Here is a 23,213-nt window from a genome sequence, read left to right on the forward strand (position 1 = left end):
ATAGCAAGGACAGCCCAAAACATAAGACAAATGGCTGCTAGTGCTTATACATCTTTTGGCAACTAAAATCTCTAATAGTTATTAAAGCCACGGCAAGTAGGCAATTAAAATAAATAAACTACTAATACTTCTTTAAAATAAATTATACTAAGGTTTCTACATAATTAAGGATCATAGGTTATATTCCCCCCATAAAATAAATATGCTTTGAAGTCGTAAGAATTTTCCCATGCTCCTTACGCAAAACATCAATAAAATAAATCTAGAAAAATACTATGAAGAACATAAATCTTGTATGAAAATTTCGGGATGTTACAGGACCCCTTCCCTAAGAACCTTCCCAAAGGGTTAACATAAAAAATATATGTATATTGAAATGAGATTTCTATAAATTCTAAAAAAATGCAGAACTAAAACTAGTTAAAATTAAGGGTTAAATACGTTTTTGGTCTCGATAAACAAGTCAATTTTTCGTTTTAGTCCCTCTAAAAAATTTCTTCAACTTTTAGTCCCTAAAAAATTTTCCATCTTCACTTTTGGTCCCTCATTTAAAGTAAACTCATATATAGAATTCATATTTTTGAATAAAATTTTCTAGAAAAATTCATAATATTATAAGAATCTCTCCCAAAAAAAATTAGAATTTTTTAACAAAACATGAATTTAATATGAATTTTATATTTTTGAAGGTTAAAATTCATATTTAATTTGTGTTTTGTTAAAAAATTCTAATTTTTTTTTTGGGAAATTTGTTTCCAATATTCTACACATTTATGCACAATTTCATTAAAAAAAAATACAAAAATTAACTTCAAAATAGGGACCAAAAGTAGTGATTGAAAATTTTACAGGGACTAAAAGTTGAAAAACAATTTTATAGGGACTAAAATGAAAAGTTGGTATATTTATATGGACAAAAAATATATTTAATTAAAAAGGGTAATACATGTTTTTTTTAATTGTTGAGTAGGGACCAACTAAGGGGGCATAAGTGCATAACATAAAGTAAAATTATGGTAGGCACACATATATAAAAGTGAAAAGTACTCCATCCGTCTCACAATATTAGTCGTCTAAGGTTTGTGCAGATTATTAAGGAATGGATTAATTGTACTGATTTCAATGGTAAAATTAGTATCATTTACTAAAATACTCTTATTAATTGTAGTTAGTGGAGTTAAGTTGGATGAAACTCAATAAATAAGAGTATAATAGTGAAAAAGAATAATAAACGTTGCATTGATATTCTAAAGTGACAATTATTTTGAGAAAAAGAAAAATTTTTAAAGAGACAATTATTGTGATATAGAGCGAGTATGAAAGAGAAAGAAATTAAATAATATATATCTTTTAGAAATAATTTAATGATAGATAATTTAATTAGTATGTGCCTAAATAATTTTGATTTAATGTTGTGTCCATACAAGGATTTTTCGACAGCCGAATATTACCAAACACAGCCTAGCGGAATCGGTTATATTTTTTTGTTTCATTCAATTAGGTTATATGTTACCAAAAAATTCAATTAGGTTATATAAACTTGAGCGGATACACCAAAATTCACTAGTATCATTCCTCCGTCGCTGGCTAGTTGGTCTCTTCCTTTCCTTTGAGATGGAGAAGAAATATGCTACTGCCACAAAGGAAAAGGTCAGTCCCTATATACACGATGATATTACCTTTTCAATTCTATCAAAATTACCTCTTAAATCTTTGAAGCGATTTGAAAGCGTACGCAAATCATGGTCACTTTTGTTTGAAAATCCTCTTTTCATGAACATGGTCCGTAACAATTTCTTATGAACATGGTCCGTAACAATTTCTTATCCGACAACCACAATACAATTTCTTATCCGACAACCACAATGTATCTCTCATCTTATCACGGGGTATACCTGACATATGGGTGGGAGTCTTCACTACAAGAATTTTCCTTATTACTGGTGGAAATAATCCCCCAGTAATGAAAAAAATCCCTCAGTAATACGCATTACTGGCGGATTTGAGTCCCTCAGTAATATGAGCGTCAGAAATATTACTGGCGGAATTTTCCGTCAGTAGTGTTTGGGGTGATGTGAGGAAACAATACTGAGGGATTTTTCCGTCAGTAATTACTGGCTGAATATTCCGCCAGTAATTACTGTCAGAATAATCCGCCAGTAATGTATTACAAAGTTTTTGACAAATAAATACTGGCTGATTTATTCTGACAGTAATGTTACGACCAAATGTACTGGCCATTTTATCCGCCAGTAATTTCGCTTTAAAAATAATATTAAAAAGTAAATCCGCCAGTAATCAATGTGGTCCGCCAGTAATCAATGTGGTGAAAGACACTAATGGCCAAAATATCTGCCAGTAATTCTCTTTATATTTAAATAAAAAATAGGTCTAATTAATTACAGCACATCCTAATTTTTTTTGGTTACATTACAGCACATCCTAATGAAATAAATTAATTTGACAAATAAATTAAGGAAATCATTTTTTTTTTGTTGGATCAACAATTTTCATTAGCATAGGAAGGTATAAGAACTACCAACTCTAGCAACGTGCAGAAATATATACAAAGTTTTAACAGCAGCAAGTTCAACAAGCAGCAAGTTCAACAAAATAACAAGGGAAGCACACACAAACAGTCCTTGTGTGCTCCCTGATTCTGCACAGCTAAGACACAAACTGAACCATTCTAACAGCAGCAAAATAAAGACCAACCAACTAGTCTACAAAACAAAACAAAAAAACCACTGCCTAGTTCCCTAAACCACCACATCACAGAGAATTGTCAAAACTAATCATCATAGTATTGAGGCAAATTTGATCCGGATCTCCCACCTGATGATCTATTTCCTCCTCTACCCATATTATGGGGATTATCTTGTGAAGCATTATCCAGAAAATTACTATAGTTTTGTAAAAATATTTCACCATCTGGTATGTTGAAATCAGCAGCATTGATAGCGGATCTAGTCGAAGAAGACGTCTGGCGATCACCTACAGGAATATGAGGTCTATGATGCTCTTCATGATCACCACGCACAGGTTGGGGTTGTAGGCGAGGGTGTTTGTTTAAGTGCGGTATTATGCTCCTAACCCTCGACGGCTGCTGTGATGATAGGAAAAGAAAATGATCATTTTGGAAATAAAAGAATTCCAGTGAAATATTGAATTCATATTTATATATACCTGCAAAAATCATATGTTTTTCCTGGAAAGCCTCGGACTAAATGTTCTGATTTTAGGAACAGAATAGTTTTCAGGAAATGAATGGTAGACCAATTAGCATAGAGTTTCTAAATACCAATTATTTGAAAAGAAAACTAATTTATTCATCTACCTAGAACAAGAGTTTGAGCAAGGACAATGATATTAAAAGAAATGCATATATCAACTAAGGTTATGCGTGTTCTCTCAATTTTGATAACATATTTCAAATCTAAACAGTAATAAACTCAAAGGCCACCCACACAAAACAAGGACAGTCGCCACAAACCAAACTGCCGAAGTAGAACCCAAAATGACACACCAGAACAGCAGCTGACAGCAGGAAAAAATACCCCAGGCAAACACTCCCTTCCGACACTAACAGAACCGAGCCCAGCAGAAGCCAACACAGACGGTGCACACCCAAAAAGACAGTCCAGACAGCCTAAAAGAAGCACCACAGGACCAGCTGACAGCCCCCAGGAACAGGACGCAAGCTGCCAGCCTCACAACAGCAACAAACCAGGAACAGAACCACCAAAAAGGTAGCACAACAGCAGAAAACCAGAAGGCAAGGCGCAGACACAAAGAGAGCTGCACCTAAACATCTTTATACCAAAACTATCTTGACAGACGAGAGACGGGAAAGCCTTGCCTTTTCAAATTGATAAGATGTTCATCATAACCTTACCATACAATTGGACACACTCCACTATTTACTGTTTCTTTTCCTTCAGTCCAACTTTCTGTATGAAATTTGTATCCGTTGACAAAGTAGGTGTGCCATTGTCTAACACATGATTTTGGGCCATTAGATAAGTTTCTTAGATGTTCGATGATAGGAGTGGTTGGTGCCTGATATACTTGATGTCTGAACCATGATGGAAAATGAGAATGTATTTGATTAACAGAATATTGTTGATTGAATGCCCTGATATAAAATATAACATTTATTATAACTAATTGTGATTCAAGTGTAATTTAAACTAATTAAATTAGCATGTATAATTACTTACTGTAAGTATGGCTCAACTTCATTGCAGTTAATAAGCACGTGGACATGTGCTGCATTTAAAACCCTATCACCTGGAAAAAGTGTCGTACACGCACCAGCAGGGCGTCCAAGCAAGCAGAATACCGATAGGGCTAGTGGATGACGTCTTTGATCACCATAAGTTTCATTCCTACGGTGTCTTGGTGTCAATGGATCTATGAAATAATGAGAAAGAAAGCGAGATGTTTCCCGTTCTACGTATGATGCAACAATTGATCCTTCAACTCTAGCCCGATTTTTAACCAATCGTTTTGAATCACCCATGAACCTGAGTATAATGAAAATCAATAAGCTTAATTAAAAAAATAAGTGTGCCATAATTTATAATGATATTCAATATATAAAATCATTATATACCTTTCAAATGGGTACATCCATCTATATTGAACCGGTCCACCAAGTCTAGCTTCATATGCAAGATGAATTGCAAGATGTTCCATAAAATCAAAAAATCCAGGGGGAAATATTCTCTCCAACTTGCACAATGTCATTGGAATCTCATTTTCCATCTTTATAAGATCATCTTCTCTCAACGTTGCTGAACACAGATTCTTAAAATACTGGCTTATTTCAATAAGTGGATTTAATACATGTGGTTCCAAAGCACTAAATGCCGTAGGTATTAAACACTCCATAAAAATATGAGTATCGTGAATTTTCATTCCATGCATCCTTCCATTTTCAACATCAGCACATCTTGCTAAATTTGATGAATAACCATCTGGCATCTTCAATTCTTTAACCCATCGATAAACAGCTTTTGCTTCTTCAATGGGTAAAGTGTAGTTAGCACAAGGTTTCAAAAACTTCCCATTAGACTTCTCCACCAACAACAAATCCTTCCGTCTGCAATACAACTCAATGTCTTTCCTAGCTTTCTCATTGTCTTTAGTCTTGCCTTTCACATTCATGACAATGTTAAATATATTGTCAAAAAAAATTTTCTCAATATGCATGACATCGAGATTGTGCCTTAATAGATTATCTTTCCAATATGGCAAATCCCAAAAAATACTTCTTTTTGTCCAATTATGTGTTTGCCCGTAACCAGAAGGCTTAGAAGCAACACCACCCACTATCTGCACCTTTGGCTTTTTTTTCACTTTGTTCCAAACTTGTTTTGATGTCAGATTGGGAGGTGGTCCACGATTTTCAGTTTCACCCTTCAGAAATGCATTTTTATTCCTTCTAAATGGATGATCATCAGGAAGCCACCGACGAGTACAACCAAACCACGTTGTCTTCCCTCCATGCTCTAATCTGAACGCGTCAGTATCTTCCATGCATATTGGACATGCAAGTCTACCATGTGTCCCCCATCCTGACAACATCCCATACGCTGGAAAGTCATTAATGGTCCACATCAAAGCTGCCCTCATCACAAAATTTTGTTTCCGAGAAATATCGTATGTGTGAACACCATTCCATAGTCTCTTTAAATCATCAATCAAAGGTTGCAAATATATATCAATGCCTACTTTTGGATTATTTGGACCTGGTATTACGGCAGCTAAAAACATGTATGGTTTCGACATGCACATATCAGGTGGAAGATTATATGGAGTGACAATTATAGGCCAACATGAATAAGGTTTACCCGAACCTTGAATGTGTGGTGTAAATCCATCAGAGCATAGACCCAGTCTTACATTGTGTGGCTCTAAGGCAAAACTGGGATGTTTCTGATCAAAATGCTTCCATGCCAGACCATCAGACGGATGTCGTAGCTCACCTGAATTATTTCTTCTTTCGTAGTTTTGAGAATGCTAAGTCATTTTCTCTGCAGTTTGCATTGATGCATACATCCTCTGTAGTCTTGGTATAATAGGTAAGTAAAACAATGCCTTTCTTGGAACGGGTTTTCCCTTGCTTGATCTAGAGTGTTTGCTTCCTTTATACCTTGGTTCCTGACAAAATTTACATTCGACTAGATGTCCATCTTTTACACCAAATTCGTTGTCATAGAACAACATGCAACCTTTAACACAACAATCAATTCTCTTCACACCAAGTCCTAACTTCGACACTAGCTGCTTCGCTTCGTAAAAACTTTTTGGCAAGCCATCAGGTATGAGTGTTGAATCCAACATCATTTTGGTCGTCAAATCTAAAGCTTGTTCAGGAACATGAAATTGAGACTTTTGGGCTATAAGTCTTGCACACATTGATAACTTTGAATGAGGAGACCCTGGGAACAACAGTCTATTTGTTTCTTTCAAAATATTATAAAATTTTTGGGCCTCTTCATTTGGGGGTTCATCTACCTCGACATCATCCCGCACCTCATCATATTCAGCATCTAATCCAGGATTAACTCCAAGAGCATCCATTATCATATTATCCATCATTTCAAATTGAACATGTCGGGTACCACTTGATGAACCTACTACATGACTCTCTTGGACACCTACATTAACTATCGGAGGTGCCACAAATGACGATTCACCATGACTTGTCCAAATCCAATAGTTAGGTCTGAAACCTTTACTATATAAATGCAACCTAATTTCGTCTTCACTGCGAATGCACCTACAATCACAAACCACACACGGACATCTAATTCCCCCTTCATTTATGACTACAGGCTTAACTTTTACTATACTAAAAAAAAGTTCAACACCTAACTTAAAAAGCTCCTTAACTTGCCCTCTTTTATCATGATGATTTCTATCATACATCCAACTACGATCACCCATACCTGTAATGCATATAACATGGTCAATATAAAATAAAAATTACTAAAACACTTTAATTTCTACTTTTTTTAATTTATTTTTGAAATTGTTTCAATTACTAAAAAGTTTTAATTTTTAAAATAAATTCACACACATACAAATTGAAGGAGTCATTAAATTATAAAATAAAATTTTACAAAATGTCATCTTTAGACTCAAGTTACAGTGATAACACTTAAAAAAAATCACAATAACACTAAAATATATATTAAAAAATAACAATTATTGAACAATTCTTAAAAAAATAATAATATTATTAAACAAAACAAATTGTACAATTTTAATTTGACTACTAACCTTGTGTCAATTAGAGTCTCACTTTAAGAATTGCTCCCATCAACACCACCAATAAACAGCTAAGATCTATAAAATATCAATAACTATATAAAAATTTAAAATCTATCAATATCAAAATAATTAAGAAAACAAATTCAATACATCTAACATTAATAAAAAATATAAGTCTTTACCTTGATGAGAAAAAGAATTGTGTAGAAAAAAGTTGAAGAAATTTAGTAGATGGTAGAAAATTGTTTTAGAAAGATAATGGTTTTTTTTTTGGAAGGAAGAAAGATAATGTTTGTTGTGAATGAGAGATTGAGAGCAGAGAAGGAGTATACATTCGGCAAAAAAAAAATTCAGACTGCATAACATTACTGGCGGATTTGGTATCAGTACCGGCGGATGGGGCCACCGACCATTACTGGCGGATAAGGGGGACTACTGGCGGATTGTATGCTTTAGTTACTGACGGATTTTATTCGTTACTGGCGGAATATTAAATGACAGTATTACTGGCGGATTACTTTGCATTACTGGCGGACTATTTAATTCATTATAAAATTACTGACGGATATATAGCCCTCAGTAAAACAAAGTCATGTTGTTTACATTATTGGCGGATCACTTCCGCCAGTAATAATTCGATGGTTCACTATTGACGGATTTATCCGTCAGTAATGTAAGTCATGGAATTATTGAGGGCTTTTTCCTTCAGTAACTTTACTGAGAGTTTTTTTTGGATGTTATTGGAGATTTATTCCGCCAGTAATTACTGATGGTCTAAATCCCCCAGTAATGCAATTTTAAATTGGCTAGTATATTGAGGAATTCTTGTAGTGCTTGTATTCTTTGTCCGGCGAAAGATTTGAGAATATAGCCAAATTAAATTTACCACATCCATTTCAAGAAGGAGCTGAAACTCTCAACCATTTTGAAATTTTAAATTTCGGCGGTATTTATGATGATTTTGTTTTTGTCAAATGTTATCTTAAAATTAATGTTAAAGTCATTCCTGATGCAAGATTTGCACTATGGAATCCAACTACGGACGAATTCAAGGTCATTCCTCATAGTCCGGATATGTTTCAACCGTTTGCTGCAGATGTTAACAGTGATGTGATTAATTTTCACTCAAGTCGTCATGTTCATGGATTTGGCTACGACCTGCGCACACATGACTTTAAGGTGATTAGTCATGTGAGGTTTAGAGCGCCACGGTTGAATCCACGCAAAGGTTATGTGGCATTGAGTGATACATCAAAGAACGCTACTGGGAGATATCATTAGAACCCTAGGTTTCCTTGACCTGCCACAAAAAGTGTTGCAAATTAACCCAAATCAAAGTACTTAGATGGAAAAAAATAAGGCACTATTTAAATAATTAATTATTACATGTTACATGAATATTTGAAGAAATGTAGTTTTTGATTACCTTGAGGAAGTATAGCATCAATTTCAGATTTTTCACATAGACTGAGTTTCTTAAATGGAGACTCAGATTCTTCAAGAAGTTCAATCTCAAACAAGACATCATCAATAACTCGAGCCAGTTTCATGTCCTCGTCAGCATTATGATAACAGTCTCTTCTCTTAGCATCAATAATTAACTTTCTCCAGATAGAATCACTACTGGCTAAAGTAGATGCATTGCCTAATATCCAAAGACAATATCTGCACAAAAATTGAACTCAGTTTACAACCAACTTTGAATCTGCAAATACACACGAGGATTCAGAAATAACTCAATGAATACCTAGCCCTTGTCATTGCAACATTAGCTCTTTGTCTATTTGAAAGAAAACCGACATTACCACTTCCATTTGATCTCACAGTAGACATTATTATAATATCTTCCTCACCGCCTTGGAAACCGTCAACAGAACGAACATTAACAGAAAAGTCAGAATTAGAATCCCAAGTGACTTGCTTAACTTTCTCCTGGATTTCATAAACTTGAGCATTATATGGAGATATTATTCCAATGCTAACTTTCTTCTTTGTCCTCAGAAACTCTACCAAAATCATAACAAAGTAAAGTGTAAAACATATGAATGCAGAATGCATACTAAAGATGATGATTTCTTATTAAAGACAATTAACACAAATGGTAAAGAAAAAACAACCTTTTCTTAGGTTTTTGATCATCTCAGAAATGACGGCAACTTCAACCATGTTCTTCAAGCTATGTCCGCGACCAAATTTTTCCTTACCCTTGGATATATTAATAAAAGAATAAGAAGAATACATTTCTCCTTCAAGAAAGCTCTTATTATAGCTTTCATCCTTGACAGCTAGGGCATCCGAAATTTTTTCATCATAGAACTCTTTGGAAGGAAACAAGCTTATTGATGGATGCATTCGGTACTGAACATTAAGCATATGCTTCTTGTATCCTAGCATCCCCAATCGCTCAAACATACTTCTTCCAAATCGACAATTGTCCGCAATCTAAAAATATAATAACTTCAAACATATTATATAATAATCCTCAATTATGATGTTTTTTTAGCAAATTAAAAAAAAAACGCAATGATCAAGTTAAGTACCTTGCTTTTGACTAGCGCTGGAAGTTGTTTCTCATGATTGAAGTTGACACTTATTAAATGATCAACTTTGCAATGATCAAGTTAAGTACCTTGCTTTTGTTATGTATGGTTGGTGAAATGATTTGAGTGATGTTGTTCATATTTTTGGAAAATTGATTTTTTCTAAGTGTAAATCCTAAGCATTCATCTAAACATTCAATCCTAAACATACATCTAAACATGCATATCCTAGCCATACATCTAAAGTAACCAAGTGATGTGTGTGCATGTGTCGGTGCTTGTGTCGGTGTACATTATTAGAGTCCATTGTCCTTTACATCATGCCCTAGTTTACATTCTATGGTCTTGCAAGAAAAGTAAATGACATGAAAGTAATATTACAAGTCCCTAATTCTTTACATACTAAGTTTTTGTAAGAAAGTTAAAGTGCAAGAAAAGAGGTGAGAAAGGGAGATAGAGTATGATATAGAATGCTATGGAGATGAGACATGAAACAAAAGAGGTTAGTAGCACAAAAATATAGAAAAGGAATAGAAACAAGTAAAGAGGATTAAAGTAACTAGAAATTAACAAAGAGATAACCAAGAACTTAATCAAAGAACATGATGAAATAGTACTTGAAAGATTACTAAAATTCTAAGGCAAAACTAAGGCCTAGAATCCTCACATCAATGGTAACATTTCAAAAGTTTTAATTCAATCATGATGTGAGAAATCAAGGGAAATTAGTATGCAATGCAATCATAGTATTTTCAAGCCTATTTGCACTTTATTTAACACAAGAAACACACATTATTCACAAGGTGAAGAATCCATAACAAGAACAGCAATCATATGCTAAAAGGAAGCAAAATCACTCCAAGAATGACATACTCAAAGCCACATTTATATACCGAGGTTCAAGAACAAAATCACACCACAATCTTCACAAAATTATACCAAAACAAGTGCACAAACTAACAAAGTTCGAACGCATATATTTTGATGCAATCTTCCACATGTAAATCAAATATCCAATGCCAATAATTGATCACAACAACTTCACAAAAAGATTTAGAAATTTTATCAAGATTTGAGCAAAATTGACAAAAAGTATCAATCAAGAATCAAAATATTTTTCATATGTTGTGATCAAGATTTAGTATGCAAGATACATCAAAAATTATCAAAAAAAACATAAAAAAGCTACTAGAATTTTTGTGGAATTTTTAGACATGAAAACAACATACAGAGGGGGTGTGTAGCAGCAACACAGGGGTGTAACCAGCAAACAGAATACAAAATCAGTAGACAGCTGGGCTTAAGAGAAATCAGCTTGGCCCAAGGCACACACAACTTGTTGGGGCGGGTTGGTTTGGATCTGGATCGATCCAGGATCCATGGGTTATGCTATGGGTTCATATAAAAGGTTTGTTGTATGTCCCAAAACATTTCAGTTGTCTTTCTCCCCTTCTCACTAAAAACACAGTTGAACGGAGAAGACAAAGAAGAGTGGTCGGAATTGCTCCGGCGCGGTGGTTGGCCGGTGCGCCGCCGCGTCGGAGTTTTGCTTATTATTCATTTTTTGGAAAAAATTGTATCAAACCGATCCTCTTTCTCTCCTCTATTCAAATCCGGTGCTGAAATCTTCAAAACACAACACAAACGCCCTGGATCTAAGATTAAACATAACACACAAAAGAGAGAAGAACTAACTCTGTTTAAAATGGAGAAACCGAGCTTAAGAGCCGGGAAAACTTCAACTCTTCTTCACTTCGATTTGAAACCGGTTCAGTGCCTTGCTTCAGATTCTGGTTCTTTCTTCAATTCGATCTTGTTTCCTTCTTTTACGGTTCCGCTCGCCTTCCTCCTTCCTTGAACTCAATTCTGGATTTGTCCCTTTGTGCCTTCACGAATTGATTGTGCAAATGCGTGATTGTGCTTTCATCATTGTATGAGATTGTGCACCGGCTTGGTTCGATTCTGCTGGACGAATCTGTTCATCATGTTCATATGATGTTCATGAGGAATTTTGGGAAACAAAGGGATTTGATCCGAAAACTATGAGGAGGGAGAGTATTTTGGTGTTTGAGATTGAAGATTGAGAAAAGAAATGTGAATGGTGGTTATGGGGGTTTGTGTGGTGGTTATGGTGGTTAAAGTGAGGTTGAAGATGAAGATGGAGGTGGTTAGAGTTTGTTAGGGTGGTGATGGAGGTGGTTAGAGTTTGTTAGGGTGGTGGAAGAAGAGAAGGATGCGGTTAGAGAGAGAAGAGAGAAAAAGAAAAAAAAAATGATTTTGTGATTTTTGTGTAAAAAAATGATTAGTGAGAAAAAAAATGATTAGTTCCCTTGACCTTGACCATGACTCATCTATTTATAGGTGATGAATGGGATTGATGGACCAATGAAACAATGCCACGTGTACTTGAACTTAACAAACCTTGACTTTGACTCTAACAAACTTGAAAAAGGACTAAAATGCAAATAATAACAATACAAGGACCAAAATGAAAATTAAAACTAAAATCGAATTGAAAAAGTAAATTGAAAATTAATGTAAAGCGAGACGATTAAAAACAACAAAGCAGATTAAAATGAATCAGAAATTTTATGTGAAATGACCAAAATGCCCCTGGGGACTAAAACGACCTAAAATGACGCAAATGCAAATTTTGAAATGGACTTTTATCAGGGAATTAAAGCAAGAGTTCAAAAAAACAAATTAAAAGACTCAGAGACAATTTTTTTAGAAATTAAACAGGGTTTTAACACTGGAAATGACTAAAATGCCCCTAGGGGCTAAACTGATTCAAAATGACTCAGATGCAAATTTTGGAAATGGATTTTATCATGAGAGTGAAACAAGGACTCATTCAAACCAATTGAAAAGACTCAAACAATTTTTAAGGACTAAAATGAGTTTGAATGCAGGAAATGACTAAAATACCCTTTTTCATGAAATTTGTAAACAATATTGAAGTAAAATGCAGAGGCATATGCAATTGATCAGAGACAAGTTCAAATGACTTGAAATGCAAGAAAGATATTTTTGGATGACTTGAAATGCAAGAAAACATAGACAAATACACAGTTGAAAAGATTTTTAAAGCAAAATTGGAAGATAAAGCAGAGTAAAATAGCAAATTGGCAATTTTCAAGAGTAATAGACATATATCAAAGATGAAAGACAATTTGAGTAAGTATTTTTAGGTCCAAAATTAGGGTATAACAGCTGCCCCTATTTAAGTTTCTTTGTCCGGAGAGTCAAGAGACAAAGTCTTTGATTTGACGGGACGAAGATACTTAAATATTAACATTTGCACTGTTTTTGGACATAAAAATACGTTCCTCACATTTTCAAACAAAACATGAATGTCATGCAACACTTTGGTTATGAATGCAAGACAAGCAACTTGAGTCTATGGAGCATGTCATGTCACTGGGGATTCAGGTAGACATTGACAGGGTAGACAAACCAGGGGACGAAAGGGAGGCACAAGCTATTCTTTGGATCGAATTAGCCACTTCACCATGTAATACAAACAGAAGGTGTGTACAAGTTGTTCTTTGGATCGAACTTGCTGCTTGACTGGGACTAGAGATACAAGACAGGTACAAGCTGCTCTTTGGATCGAGCTTGGCACTTGACCGGAGACATAGACATATAGGAAAATACAAGCTGTTCTTTGGATCGAACTTGTCGCTTGATTGAGAATACAAACAGATAGACAGATACAAACTGTTCTTTGGATCAAACTTGCGGTTTGACTGGAGACATAGACAAAGGGGTAGATACAGGCTGTTCTTTGGATCGAACTCGCCGCTTGATCAACACCACATCATGTAGGTAGGTGCAAACTATTCTTTGGATCGAACTTGTCGTTTGACTGATAACAAAGCATAAGCTGGGTACAAACTGTTCTTTGGATCGAACTTGTCGTTTGTCCGGGAATATAGGCATATAAGCAGGTACAAGCTGTCCTTCGGGGCGAACTAGCCACTTGACCAATTGGAGGTCTGACTCCGCAAGATTCAAATTGAGGGTAGATTGATATTGATTTGATTTAACAATAGACATGACCATTTTTGTTGGCCCAGAAGCACATTGAGAGTGAATTGACATTGATTTGAATTGTATTGAAAGTTGACATTGAAAGAGGTATTGAAAGTTGAAAATAATCAGAGACATAGACATGGACATTGAATTGAGAGTTCAAATTGATTTGAGTTGAATTGGAAATTGGAATTGAATTAAAATTGAGATTGGATTGAAATTGGAGATTGAGTTGAAATTGAAATTGGAGATTGAGTTGAAACTGAAATTGAGATTGAGAGTTGAATTGAGATTGGATTGAATTGAAATTGAGGTTTGAGAGTCGAGATTGCATCGAATTTGAGATTTGAAATGAATTGAAATTGAGATTGGAGAGTTGAGATTGCATCGAATTTGACAGTTGAAATTGAATTGAATTGAAATTGAGATTTGAATTGAAATTGGAAATTGATTTGAATTGAGATTGAGAATTGAAATTGGACTGAACTGAGAATTTGAAATTGAATTGAATTGAGAATTTGAAATTGAATTGAATTGGAATTTGAGATTGAATTGAAATTGAAATTGGAGATTGCTTCGAATTGAGACTGAGAGTTGAGGTTTGAAAGTTGAAATTAAATTGAGTTGGCAGTTGAAATTGGAAATGCAACATGTATGTATGGTATAACGAGATTATTAAATGTATGGGCACATAAAATGCATGATTATGCATGTATGAATGCTTGAAAATGCCTGATTGGGGTTTGTGATTTGGTAGAGAAGCTTCACAGAGACAGACAAAACATCGGAAGAATGGGCACGTAGTGGCTCGTGCTGAAACATGTACGCATGGAAATCCTCTTTGGAGAAACCGTCGTTAAGAGACGTATCAGAACCATGGCTGAGGGCAAGACATCACACATCACACATTCAAAACTTGTAGAAGAGGGAACCTTGGAAAATTTTGATACAAGTCGCCGTTGCCAGGCGTGTCAGTGCTGGGTAAACGTTGGATATTCGCATCTGTGGTCAATGCTTTTCTCATTTTCATTCTTTCATTTTTCAATCCCATTTTTGTCTGAACCGCCCTTTCGGGTTTTCGATTCACCGGGGAGTAGATTCTTTTCATTGCCCCATTTTTGCCTGAATTGCCTTCATAGGTTGTCAATCAGCGGGGTGCTCATTTTTGCCTAAGCCGCCCTTTCGGGTTTTCAACTTAGCGAGCTCTTTTCATTTTTATTTCATTCTGTTTTTCATTCTTTCCATTGACCACAGATCATCCTGGGGAACAACCTGCTTGTAACATGTATTGAAATAGACATTGATAGACATTTATTCATGCATGTTTCATTGAAATGTACCCTATTGCTCAAGTTTGCTTTCAAAATAGACAGAAAAAGGTTTTTCAATTTTCACAGATGTTTGTTTCAGACATTGACATTATCAAATAGAAAGAAAATATTTTGTATACAGCATTGAAAGTAGAAAGAAAATGGAATTTCAAACAAAAGCACAGGCTCAAATTGATGTAGAAGAGTGAGAATTAGCCAAAGGCATAACTCCACGGATTTACAAAGCTTGGAAAATGGTAATTTTATTGGTTGGTGGTACATTGAACACGATGACCGCTACATTTCATAGAAATTTTGAATTCACAAGTACAGAAGTTTCTGATGAAGATGATCCTTGACAGTTGCAGATGCCCCAAGGGGTGATGGTGATTTGCCAGATATAGTTACTTGTCTTTTATTGTCAACCTCATTTTTGCATGAATCGCCCTTTCGGGTTTTCGGATCATCGAGGCGCTCATTCTTGCCTGAGTTGCGTACAATCTCAGCGAGCTTTTCATATTCAATTTTTTTTGTCCCTAACTTTTGTCTGGATCGCCTTTTCGGGTTTTCGATCCACCGGGAAGCGCATTTTTGCCTAGGCCGCCCTTTCGGGTTTTCGACCTACCACGCTGTTCTTTTCTTTTTAGACAAAGTATTTCTTGACTATATCGGCATTGACAGGGTTTGGAAGCTCAACACCATCCATGTGTGTAAGAATCAAAGCACCACCAGAGAAAGCCTTCTTGACAACATAAGGACCTTCATAGTTAGGTGTCCACTTGCCCTTTGGGTCGGGTTGCTGGCTTATCCTTCTTTTCAAAACAAGTTCGCCTTCCTTGAATTCTCGAGGTCGGACTTTCTTGTCAAAGGCATTCTTCATTCGTACTCAATACAACTGTCCATGAGCCATAGCATCCATACGTTTTTCTTCAATCAAGTTTAACTGATCATACCGACTTTGACACCATTCAGCCTCAGTTAATTTTCCTTCCATGATTACACGAAGAGATGGAATCTCCACTTCCAGAGGGAGAACTGCTTCCATGCCATATACAAGAGAGAAAGGAGTTGCCCCGGTTGAACCGCGCACTGTAGTACGGTAACCGTGCAAGGCAAAAGGTAGCATCTCATGCCAGTCTTTGTAGGTAGTGACCATCTTCTGAACAATCTTCTTGACGTTCTTGTTAGCGGCCTCAACTGCACCATTCATCTGAGGTCTGTAAGGAGAAGAGTTACGATGTTTAATTTTGAATTCTTCACATAAAGCTTGCATTATGCTATTGTTCAGATTGGAACCATTGTCAGTGATGATCTTGCTGGGAACACCATATCGGCAGATGATGTTATTCTTGATAAACTTGACAACCACTTGCTTGGTCACATTTGCATAGGAAGCAGCTTCGACCCATTTGGTGAAGTAGTCAATTGCCACTAGAATGAAACGATGTCCATTGGAAGCTTTTGGCTCAATTCTCCCGATCATGTCAATGCCCCACATAGAGAAAGGCCATGGGGAAGAAATAACATTGAGAGCATGTGGAGGCACATGAATCTTGTCAGCATAAATTTGACATTTGTGGCACCTCTTGGCATGTCTGTAGCAGTCACGCTCCATAGTCATCCAATAATAGCCGGCTCTTAACAGTTTTCTTGACATGGTGTGACCCGAAGCATGGGTCCCAAAAGTACCATCATGTACATCGTGCATCAACCTCTCAGCTTCTTGTTCATCAACACATCTCAATAAGACCATGTCATAGTTCCTCTTGTATAGGATTTCTCCGTCCAAAAGGAATCTACTAGCCCATCTTCTTAAAGTCTTTTTATCCCTGTTGGAAGCGCCAGGTGGATATTCACGCTTCTGCAAGAATTGATGTTGTAATACCAAGGTTTCCTGTCATTCACATCTTCATCAACTTGATCTGGCACATTTTCAATGGTAAACACAAGAGCGGGTCTATCAAAGATGCTGCACCTTGATTACAGGCACGTCGTTCCAGTGATTCACACGAAACATGGAAGACAAGGTAGCAAGAGCATCAGCCATCTGGTTTTCATCCCGAGGGATGTGGTGCAGCTCAACCTTTGTAAAGTATGTCAACAGACGTCTTGCATAGTCACGGTAAGGGATTATCTTCTCATGATGAGTCTCCCATTCACCTTTTATCTGATTGATTACAAGTGCAGAATCTCCGTAGATATCAAGATGCTTGATCCTTAGGTCAATTGCTTCTTCAATGCCCAAGATGCATGCTTCATATTCAGCTATATTGTTCGTGCATTCAAAAGTTATTCGAGCAGTGAAAGGAATATGGTGCCCTTGCGGAGTTACAATAATGGCCCCAATCCCTTTACCATAAGCATTGACAGCACCATCGAAGACTAATCCCCATTTGCTATTGGGATCCGGCCCCTCATGGATCAGCGGTTCTTCACAGTCTTTTGCTTTCAGATACATGATCTCTTCATCAGGGAAGTCAAACTTGATTGGCTGATAATCCTCAAGAGGTTGATAAGCAAGATGCTCAGCAAGGATGCTTCCTTTGATTGCTTTATGAGCTTTATACACAATGTCATATTCAGATAACAACATCTGCCAACGTGCAATCCTTCCAGTAACAGCGGCTTTTCAAAGATGTACTTGATTGGATCCATTCGGGATATCAACAAAGTTGTGTGATTCACCATATAATGACGCAAGCGTTTGGCAGCCCAAGCTAAAGCACAACAAGTCTTTTCAAGCATTGTATACCGAGTCTCACAGTCGGTGAATTTCTTGCTCAGATAGTAGATCGCATGTTCTTTCTTTCCAGTCTCGTCCTGTTGATCGAGAACGCAACCCACAAACTCATCCAGCACTGACAGGTACATAATTAAAGGCCTTCCTTCCATTGGCGGGACAAGGATAGGTGGTTCCAACAGGTATTCCTTGATGCTATCAAAGGCTTCCTGGCATTCATCATTCCATACAACAGGCTGATTCTTTCTGAGCAATTTGAAAATTGGGCCACAAGTAGTAGTCATGTGAGATATAAATCTTGAAATGTAATTCAGGCGACCAAGGAAACCTCTGACTTGCTTTTCAGTTTGAGGGGCCGGCATTTCTCTGATGGCTCGGACTTTGTCAGGATCAACCTCAATGCCTCTTTGGCTGACAATGAAGCCTAGCAACTTTCCAGATCTTACACCAAATGTACACTTATTAGGGTTCAACCGCAGTTTGTACTTTCTCAGTCTTTCAAACATCTTTTTCAAATACACAACATGTTGTTCTTCATCACTTGACTTCACAATCATGTCATTAACATATACTTCAATTTCTTTGTGAATCATATCATGAAACAGAGTGGTCATACCCCTTTGATAGGTAGCACCCACATTTATCAAACCAAAAGGCATCACTTTATAACAGAATGTTCCCCATGGAGTGATGAAGGACGTCTTTTCTCTATCTTCAGGAGACATCCGTATCTGGTTGTAACCGGAGAAACCATCCATAAAGGAGAACACTTTAGACTGAGCAGTACTGTCAACAAGCACGTCAATATGAGGCAATGGGAAATTATCTTTCGGACTGGCTTTATTTAAATCTCTGTAATCAACACACATTCGAACTTTCCCATCTTTCTTTGGTACTGGTACGATGTTGGCAATCCACTCAGGATATTCAGCTGTCATGAGGAAACCCGTATCAATTTGCTTCTGTACCTCAGCCTTGATCTTAAGAGCCATGTCTAGACGAGATCTTCTCAATTTCTGCTTGACAGGAGGGCATTCTGGTCTTGTCGGTATCCGGTGTTCCACAATCTTGGGATCTAGACCCGGCATATCTTCATAGGACCATGCAAAGACATCTGGATAGTCATGGAGAAGCTGAGTAATCTTCCTCTTCACTTCTGGCTCAAGTGTAGCACCAATCTTGATCTCCCGTTTGTTCTCTTCAGTACCCAGGTTGATGAGCTCAATCTCTTCCTGATGAGGTTGAATGGCTTTTCTCTCTTGCTCAAGCAGTCGAGTGATCTCATATGGTATCTCTTCATCATCATCCTCATCTTCAGCTTCATATACCGGGAATTCAAAATTTGGAGGAACCATAGGGTCACCGTGTTCAACGGGTTTATTATGGTTCAATCTGCATAACATGATTGGGATGATTTTAGAAAAAGTTTTTCATGCAAATTTTTGAAATTAATAAGAAAATACAGATGTTTTGGTTTTTTCTGGCATTACCATTATTTCCAAGGAAAAAGCACTAAAAAGTAAAAAAATAAAGAGTCGCGGAAAAGACGACAACTTTTATTGATAACGGCAATGCCGAAACAAACACGCCCTTACAAAGATATCACTTTCGCCTTGGGCAGCGCGAAAGGATTGTTATTTTGAAAACAAAGAAAAAACATGAGCAACAAGACACATTATATGGAAGCATGCATGACTAAAGGAACATCAACGGCCTCCCAATTTCTCATAGTGCCTCCTGGTGTAACAAACACAGGTGCACCACTACTTTCAGCAGCGTCCCAAGCAATAGCATTGATGAACCCATCACTGTAGAAAGTTCCTGTTGAAACGCACGAGGTCGGGGTGAAGCCGAGGCCCTCTGAACAGGAAGCAGGATCATGATTAAACAAGGAAGCTTGGCAAGGCTTGACATGTAGTGGCACCAAAGGAGTAACAATATTACGGACATCTAAAACGGGGCCTTCTTGGGGAAACTGAGCTCCCTCGAAAGCCTCAATCATATTAACAGCACCATGATTTGGAAGTGGATTGTCGAGCACATGCGGAACACTATTTTCAAAAGTCAACCGTCCTCTGTCCATCAGATCCTTCACAATATACTTCAAAGCATAGCAACCCTCAACATCATGGCCTTGAGCGCCTTGATGGAATTCACATGTAAGATCCTGTCGGAACCTGGGAGGCAATGGCATAGGCGGAGGCTTGCCTGGTCTGGTGACACAATGACCCTTAGCAAGTAATGTTGGAAGTAATTCAGCATAACGCATTGGTATTGGTGGAAACTGAGTCCTGGGTCGAGGACCCTGCTGTTGCTGTTGTGGAGCAGGAGGCTGCTGTTGTACTTGCTGAGCAATGGCATTGACGGGTGCTGCTGGTTGACCCGGTGGCAGAGGATACTGCTGATAAAATGGTGGGAAGAAAGGATGTTGAGAGTACTGCATATATTGATAGGGAATAGGTGACTGAGCAGAATTAATAGGGGTTGTAGCCTGGTTACCGGATACCATCCCTACTTCGGATTCCTTCCTCTTGTGGTGGCCATTACCGTACTTCTTCGATGCACTAGTTGAGGACTCACCCTTTTCAAAGACAATAATACCCTCTCTGACAGCCTCCTCTAGACGAGTTCCTATAGTAACCACATCAGAGAAGTTGTTTGGTGCTGAGACTATCATCCTTTCTTTATATTCCCTCTTCAAAGTCTTCAGGAATGTCTGTGTCAGTTCTTCCCCATCAAGTCGAGGAGAAACACGGGCAGCTGGCCCTCTCCATCTCTGAGCATATTCACGGAAAGTTTCATCTGACTTCTAAGATAAGGACTTAAGAGAATCCCTATTCGGCTTCAAGCGAGTGTTGAACTCATAGTGGCTTTCAAAAGCAGCAGCAGCAAGTTCCTCAAAAGTATGGATATTGTCTTTACTCAAACCAGTGTACCAGTCTGCCGCATCTTCTGCCAGGCTGTCCTGGAAACAGTGTATCATCAAAGCATCATTATCTGTGTAGTTGGCCATCTTTCAGACGTACCGGATGACATGGTTATGTGGACAAGCGGATCCATTGTACTTATCAAAGTCCGGCATTTTGAACTTTTTAGGAACCTCAAACCGGGATACCAAGCATAGATCACGAGCTTTAGCTGAGACACCTTTCTCACGATTAGCTTTGACCTCACGGAGCTCACCAACAAGCTCTCTCAATTGTTCTCTCATAGCCTCCACTACAGGGTCCTGTCCTCGTGGAGTATCAACATCAATTACCTGTCGCACAGTGTGTACAACAGGATCGGTAACAACAGTAGTCACTTGAGGCATAGAAGTATTTGCATGGGTAAGAGTTGTTGTAGGGATAGGTCCTTGATTGGCAACACCAGAAGCGCCGGCTGCAACATTAGGAGCATAGAAAGGTGGGAGTCCATAAGGGCGCCCATTGGGCATAGTAAACCGAGGATCAGAAGCCACTGTAGACCCTGGAATGGATGGAATCACTTCAGTAATAACCGGGACAGATGCGGCTGGTTGTTCTTGTGCAGCCATCAGAGTGGACATAGAGTCATGAGCTTTAGCCAGGTCTTCTTTCATAGCAGCCAGTTCGGCACAGAGCTGAGCATTTTCTTCTTCAACACTAGCCATGTTTCTTCTCTTATGCAATCTTGTCTGATGAATTCTATCTGGTTGGTAAACCTTACGAGCACGAGCCACCTTTCAGACTGCGGCGGAAAAACCAGGAGGCAATGAGCACGAGAGAAGTTTTTTGTGACCGATGAATGCATATGATGCATGAGATGTGTTAATGCATATGCAAAAGACTCTTTTTTATGTTATCGAAGGGTTTTAGACAAGTTAGAGATTTTGTAAATATTATTAGGAATAGAAAAAAGCTCCGGATTGCAGTCGATTCCACTCCGGGTACCAAGAAGAGGTACATTAAGAAACTTTCCACCACCAAAGATAATCTCTTTGACTCTAGCAGCGGGAGTAAGCCAAACCACTTCATTAGGAGTGAGAGCCATAATCCCCTGTGAAATAGACCAATTCTCCGGATTATCATGAAAAGACTTCGGAAAGTGCGAAATAAACCACCTATAGAGGAGAGGTACACAACAGAGAATGTATCCACGACCCTTGCCGGATCGATCATGAATAGCATGGTATGTGTCAGCTAGCAAAGTAGGAACTGGATTCTTGGAGCGGAAGATCACAATAGCATTCATATCCACAAAGTCATCAAGGTGTGGAAAGAGAATAAGCCCATAGACGAGTAGTGCAAAAATAGCCTCAAGAGTGTCCTGACAAGTGGTTTGGAGATTAGCCTTCTCAAGTAGATACTTTGAAGTGAACCCTCGGATGCGAGCCTTGGTGACAAGATTCTTAGAGACATCGGAGGTCTTGAGATAGAGATCTTTAGCAATATCCAAGGGCACAGGAGGATGCTCAAGACCCGTAAAAGGTATTCCCTTGGCTATAGGTAAACCAGTCAAAGAAGAGTAAGCCTCTAGAGTAGGCACCAACTGGAAGTCAGGAAAAGTGAAGCACTGATACTCCCGATCATAGAATTGCACTAGAGTGTGCACAAGCTTCTCATCCACATTAGTCCGGAGAAGAGCAAGTAAATCCCCGTAACGGTGTCGGAAACCAGTCGGATCCTTAGCCTTGAGTGCCAAATCTCTCAAACGAGGTAAATCCACTTCCTTGAACTTGTAGGACTTAGTCTTCCCCATTCCTACAATGTTTACAAATTCAATTTGTCTATGCCCTTTGATAAATGCATGGAAAAAAGTTTATGCATGAATGCATGTATGCATGTATGCATGATCACATTCAAGTACGGAGAAAAAATGGTGAGTTTGAGATTCAAAGTGAAGGAGTCATGGGTGGACACGGTGTCCGGTGAAGCTAAGGTTTTAGGAAATAGTAACCGGGTTCTAAAAAGGTTCCCAAGTCGCAACCTCTCCGACGAATACCATGGTACCACGAGACAAACACTCACTCCACGATTATCCGCAAGAAGGTTTAACTTGAGTGTAGCATCGCGTGACGACTAAAACTCGAGACAACACTCGGTTTAGCCTCCGCACTACATCCTAGAAAATGGCCATGGATGGGTTTGGTTATCTACGGTCCATAGCGTCATAGAACAATTAGAAGTAAAGTGCCTAAACGCGACAAACACGCGCCGACAACATCACCCCCAAAATGCCTCAGCTATGTGGGATTGATCGCATAATCCAATACACGAGGCAACCCCCGGATTGAATTGTCGATTATATCCCTCCTAAATCCTAAGTTCACTCAGCCCGGGTGCAGGG

At 37.8% G+C, this 23,213-nt stretch overlaps 3 protein-coding genes across 3 annotated transcripts; all 3 read right to left on the bottom strand.

The window, feature by feature from the left end:
- Positions 1–2,791: 2,791 nt before the first annotated feature.
- On the bottom strand, positions 2,792–5,180 carry LOC146922175 (uncharacterized). Its single transcript, XM_085711481.1, has 5 exons — positions 4,616–5,180; positions 4,221–4,526; positions 3,901–4,135; positions 3,558–3,701; positions 2,792–3,106 (listed from the first exon to the last, which is right to left on the bottom strand). Exons 1-5 carry the CDS (start codon positions 5,167–5,169, stop codon positions 2,792–2,794), a joined length of 1,554 nt encoding a protein of 517 aa, XP_085567607.1. The 5' UTR covers positions 5,170–5,180.
- An 844-nt stretch (positions 5,181–6,024) lies between these two features.
- On the bottom strand, positions 6,025–6,954 carry LOC146922176 (uncharacterized). Its single transcript, XM_085711482.1, has one exon. It carries the CDS (start codon positions 6,952–6,954, stop codon positions 6,025–6,027), a length of 930 nt encoding a protein of 309 aa, XP_085567608.1.
- Positions 6,955–8,615: 1,661 nt separating this feature from the next.
- Positions 8,616–22,871, bottom strand: LOC146922177 (uncharacterized). The gene is made up of 10 exons (XM_085711483.1): positions 22,854–22,871; positions 22,107–22,415; positions 20,933–21,165; positions 20,843–20,871; positions 20,413–20,537; positions 20,115–20,253; positions 9,822–9,886; positions 9,399–9,723; positions 9,029–9,287; positions 8,616–8,946 (listed from the first exon to the last, which is right to left on the bottom strand). Exons 1-10 carry the CDS (start codon positions 22,869–22,871, stop codon positions 8,664–8,666), a joined length of 1,785 nt encoding a protein of 594 aa, XP_085567609.1. The 3' UTR covers positions 8,616–8,663.
- Between the last annotated feature and the right edge of the window lie 342 nt (positions 22,872–23,213).

Source organism: Medicago sativa, chromosome 5 (genome assembly GCF_051527215.1).
Source record: "Medicago sativa cultivar Bolivia chromosome 5, Bolivia_mono, whole genome shotgun sequence".
Lineage (NCBI taxonomy): Eukaryota > Viridiplantae > Streptophyta > Magnoliopsida > Fabales > Fabaceae > Medicago > Medicago sativa.

Excerpts from the sequence above, each read along its gene's own strand:
- LOC146922175 (XM_085711481.1), bottom strand. The coding sequence starts at position 5,169 with ATGAATGTGAAAGGCAAGACTAAAGACAATGAGAAAGCTAGGAAAGAC. Across the intron at positions 3,702-3,900 it reads ATAGTGGAGTGTGTCCAATT|CTTGCGTCCTGTTCCTGGGG; the intron begins GTATGGTAAGGT and ends TGAGGCTGGCAG. Across the intron at positions 3,107-3,557 it reads GAAGGGAGTGTTTGCCTGGG|CAGCCGTCGAGGGTTAGGAG; the intron begins GTATTTTTTCCT and ends CTATCATCACAG.
- LOC146922176 (XM_085711482.1), bottom strand. The coding sequence starts at position 6,954 with ATGGGTGATCGTAGTTGGATGTATGATAGAAATCATCATGATAAAAGA.
- LOC146922177 (XM_085711483.1), bottom strand. Across the intron at positions 20,254-20,412 it reads AGGAATCCGAAGTAGGGATG|CAAGTACAACAGCAGCCTCC; the intron begins GTATCCGGTAAC and ends GCCATTGCTCAG. Across the intron at positions 9,288-9,398 it reads GATCAAAAACCTAAGAAAAG|AGTTTCTGAGGACAAAGAAG; the intron begins GTTGTTTTTTCT and ends TGATTTTGGTAG.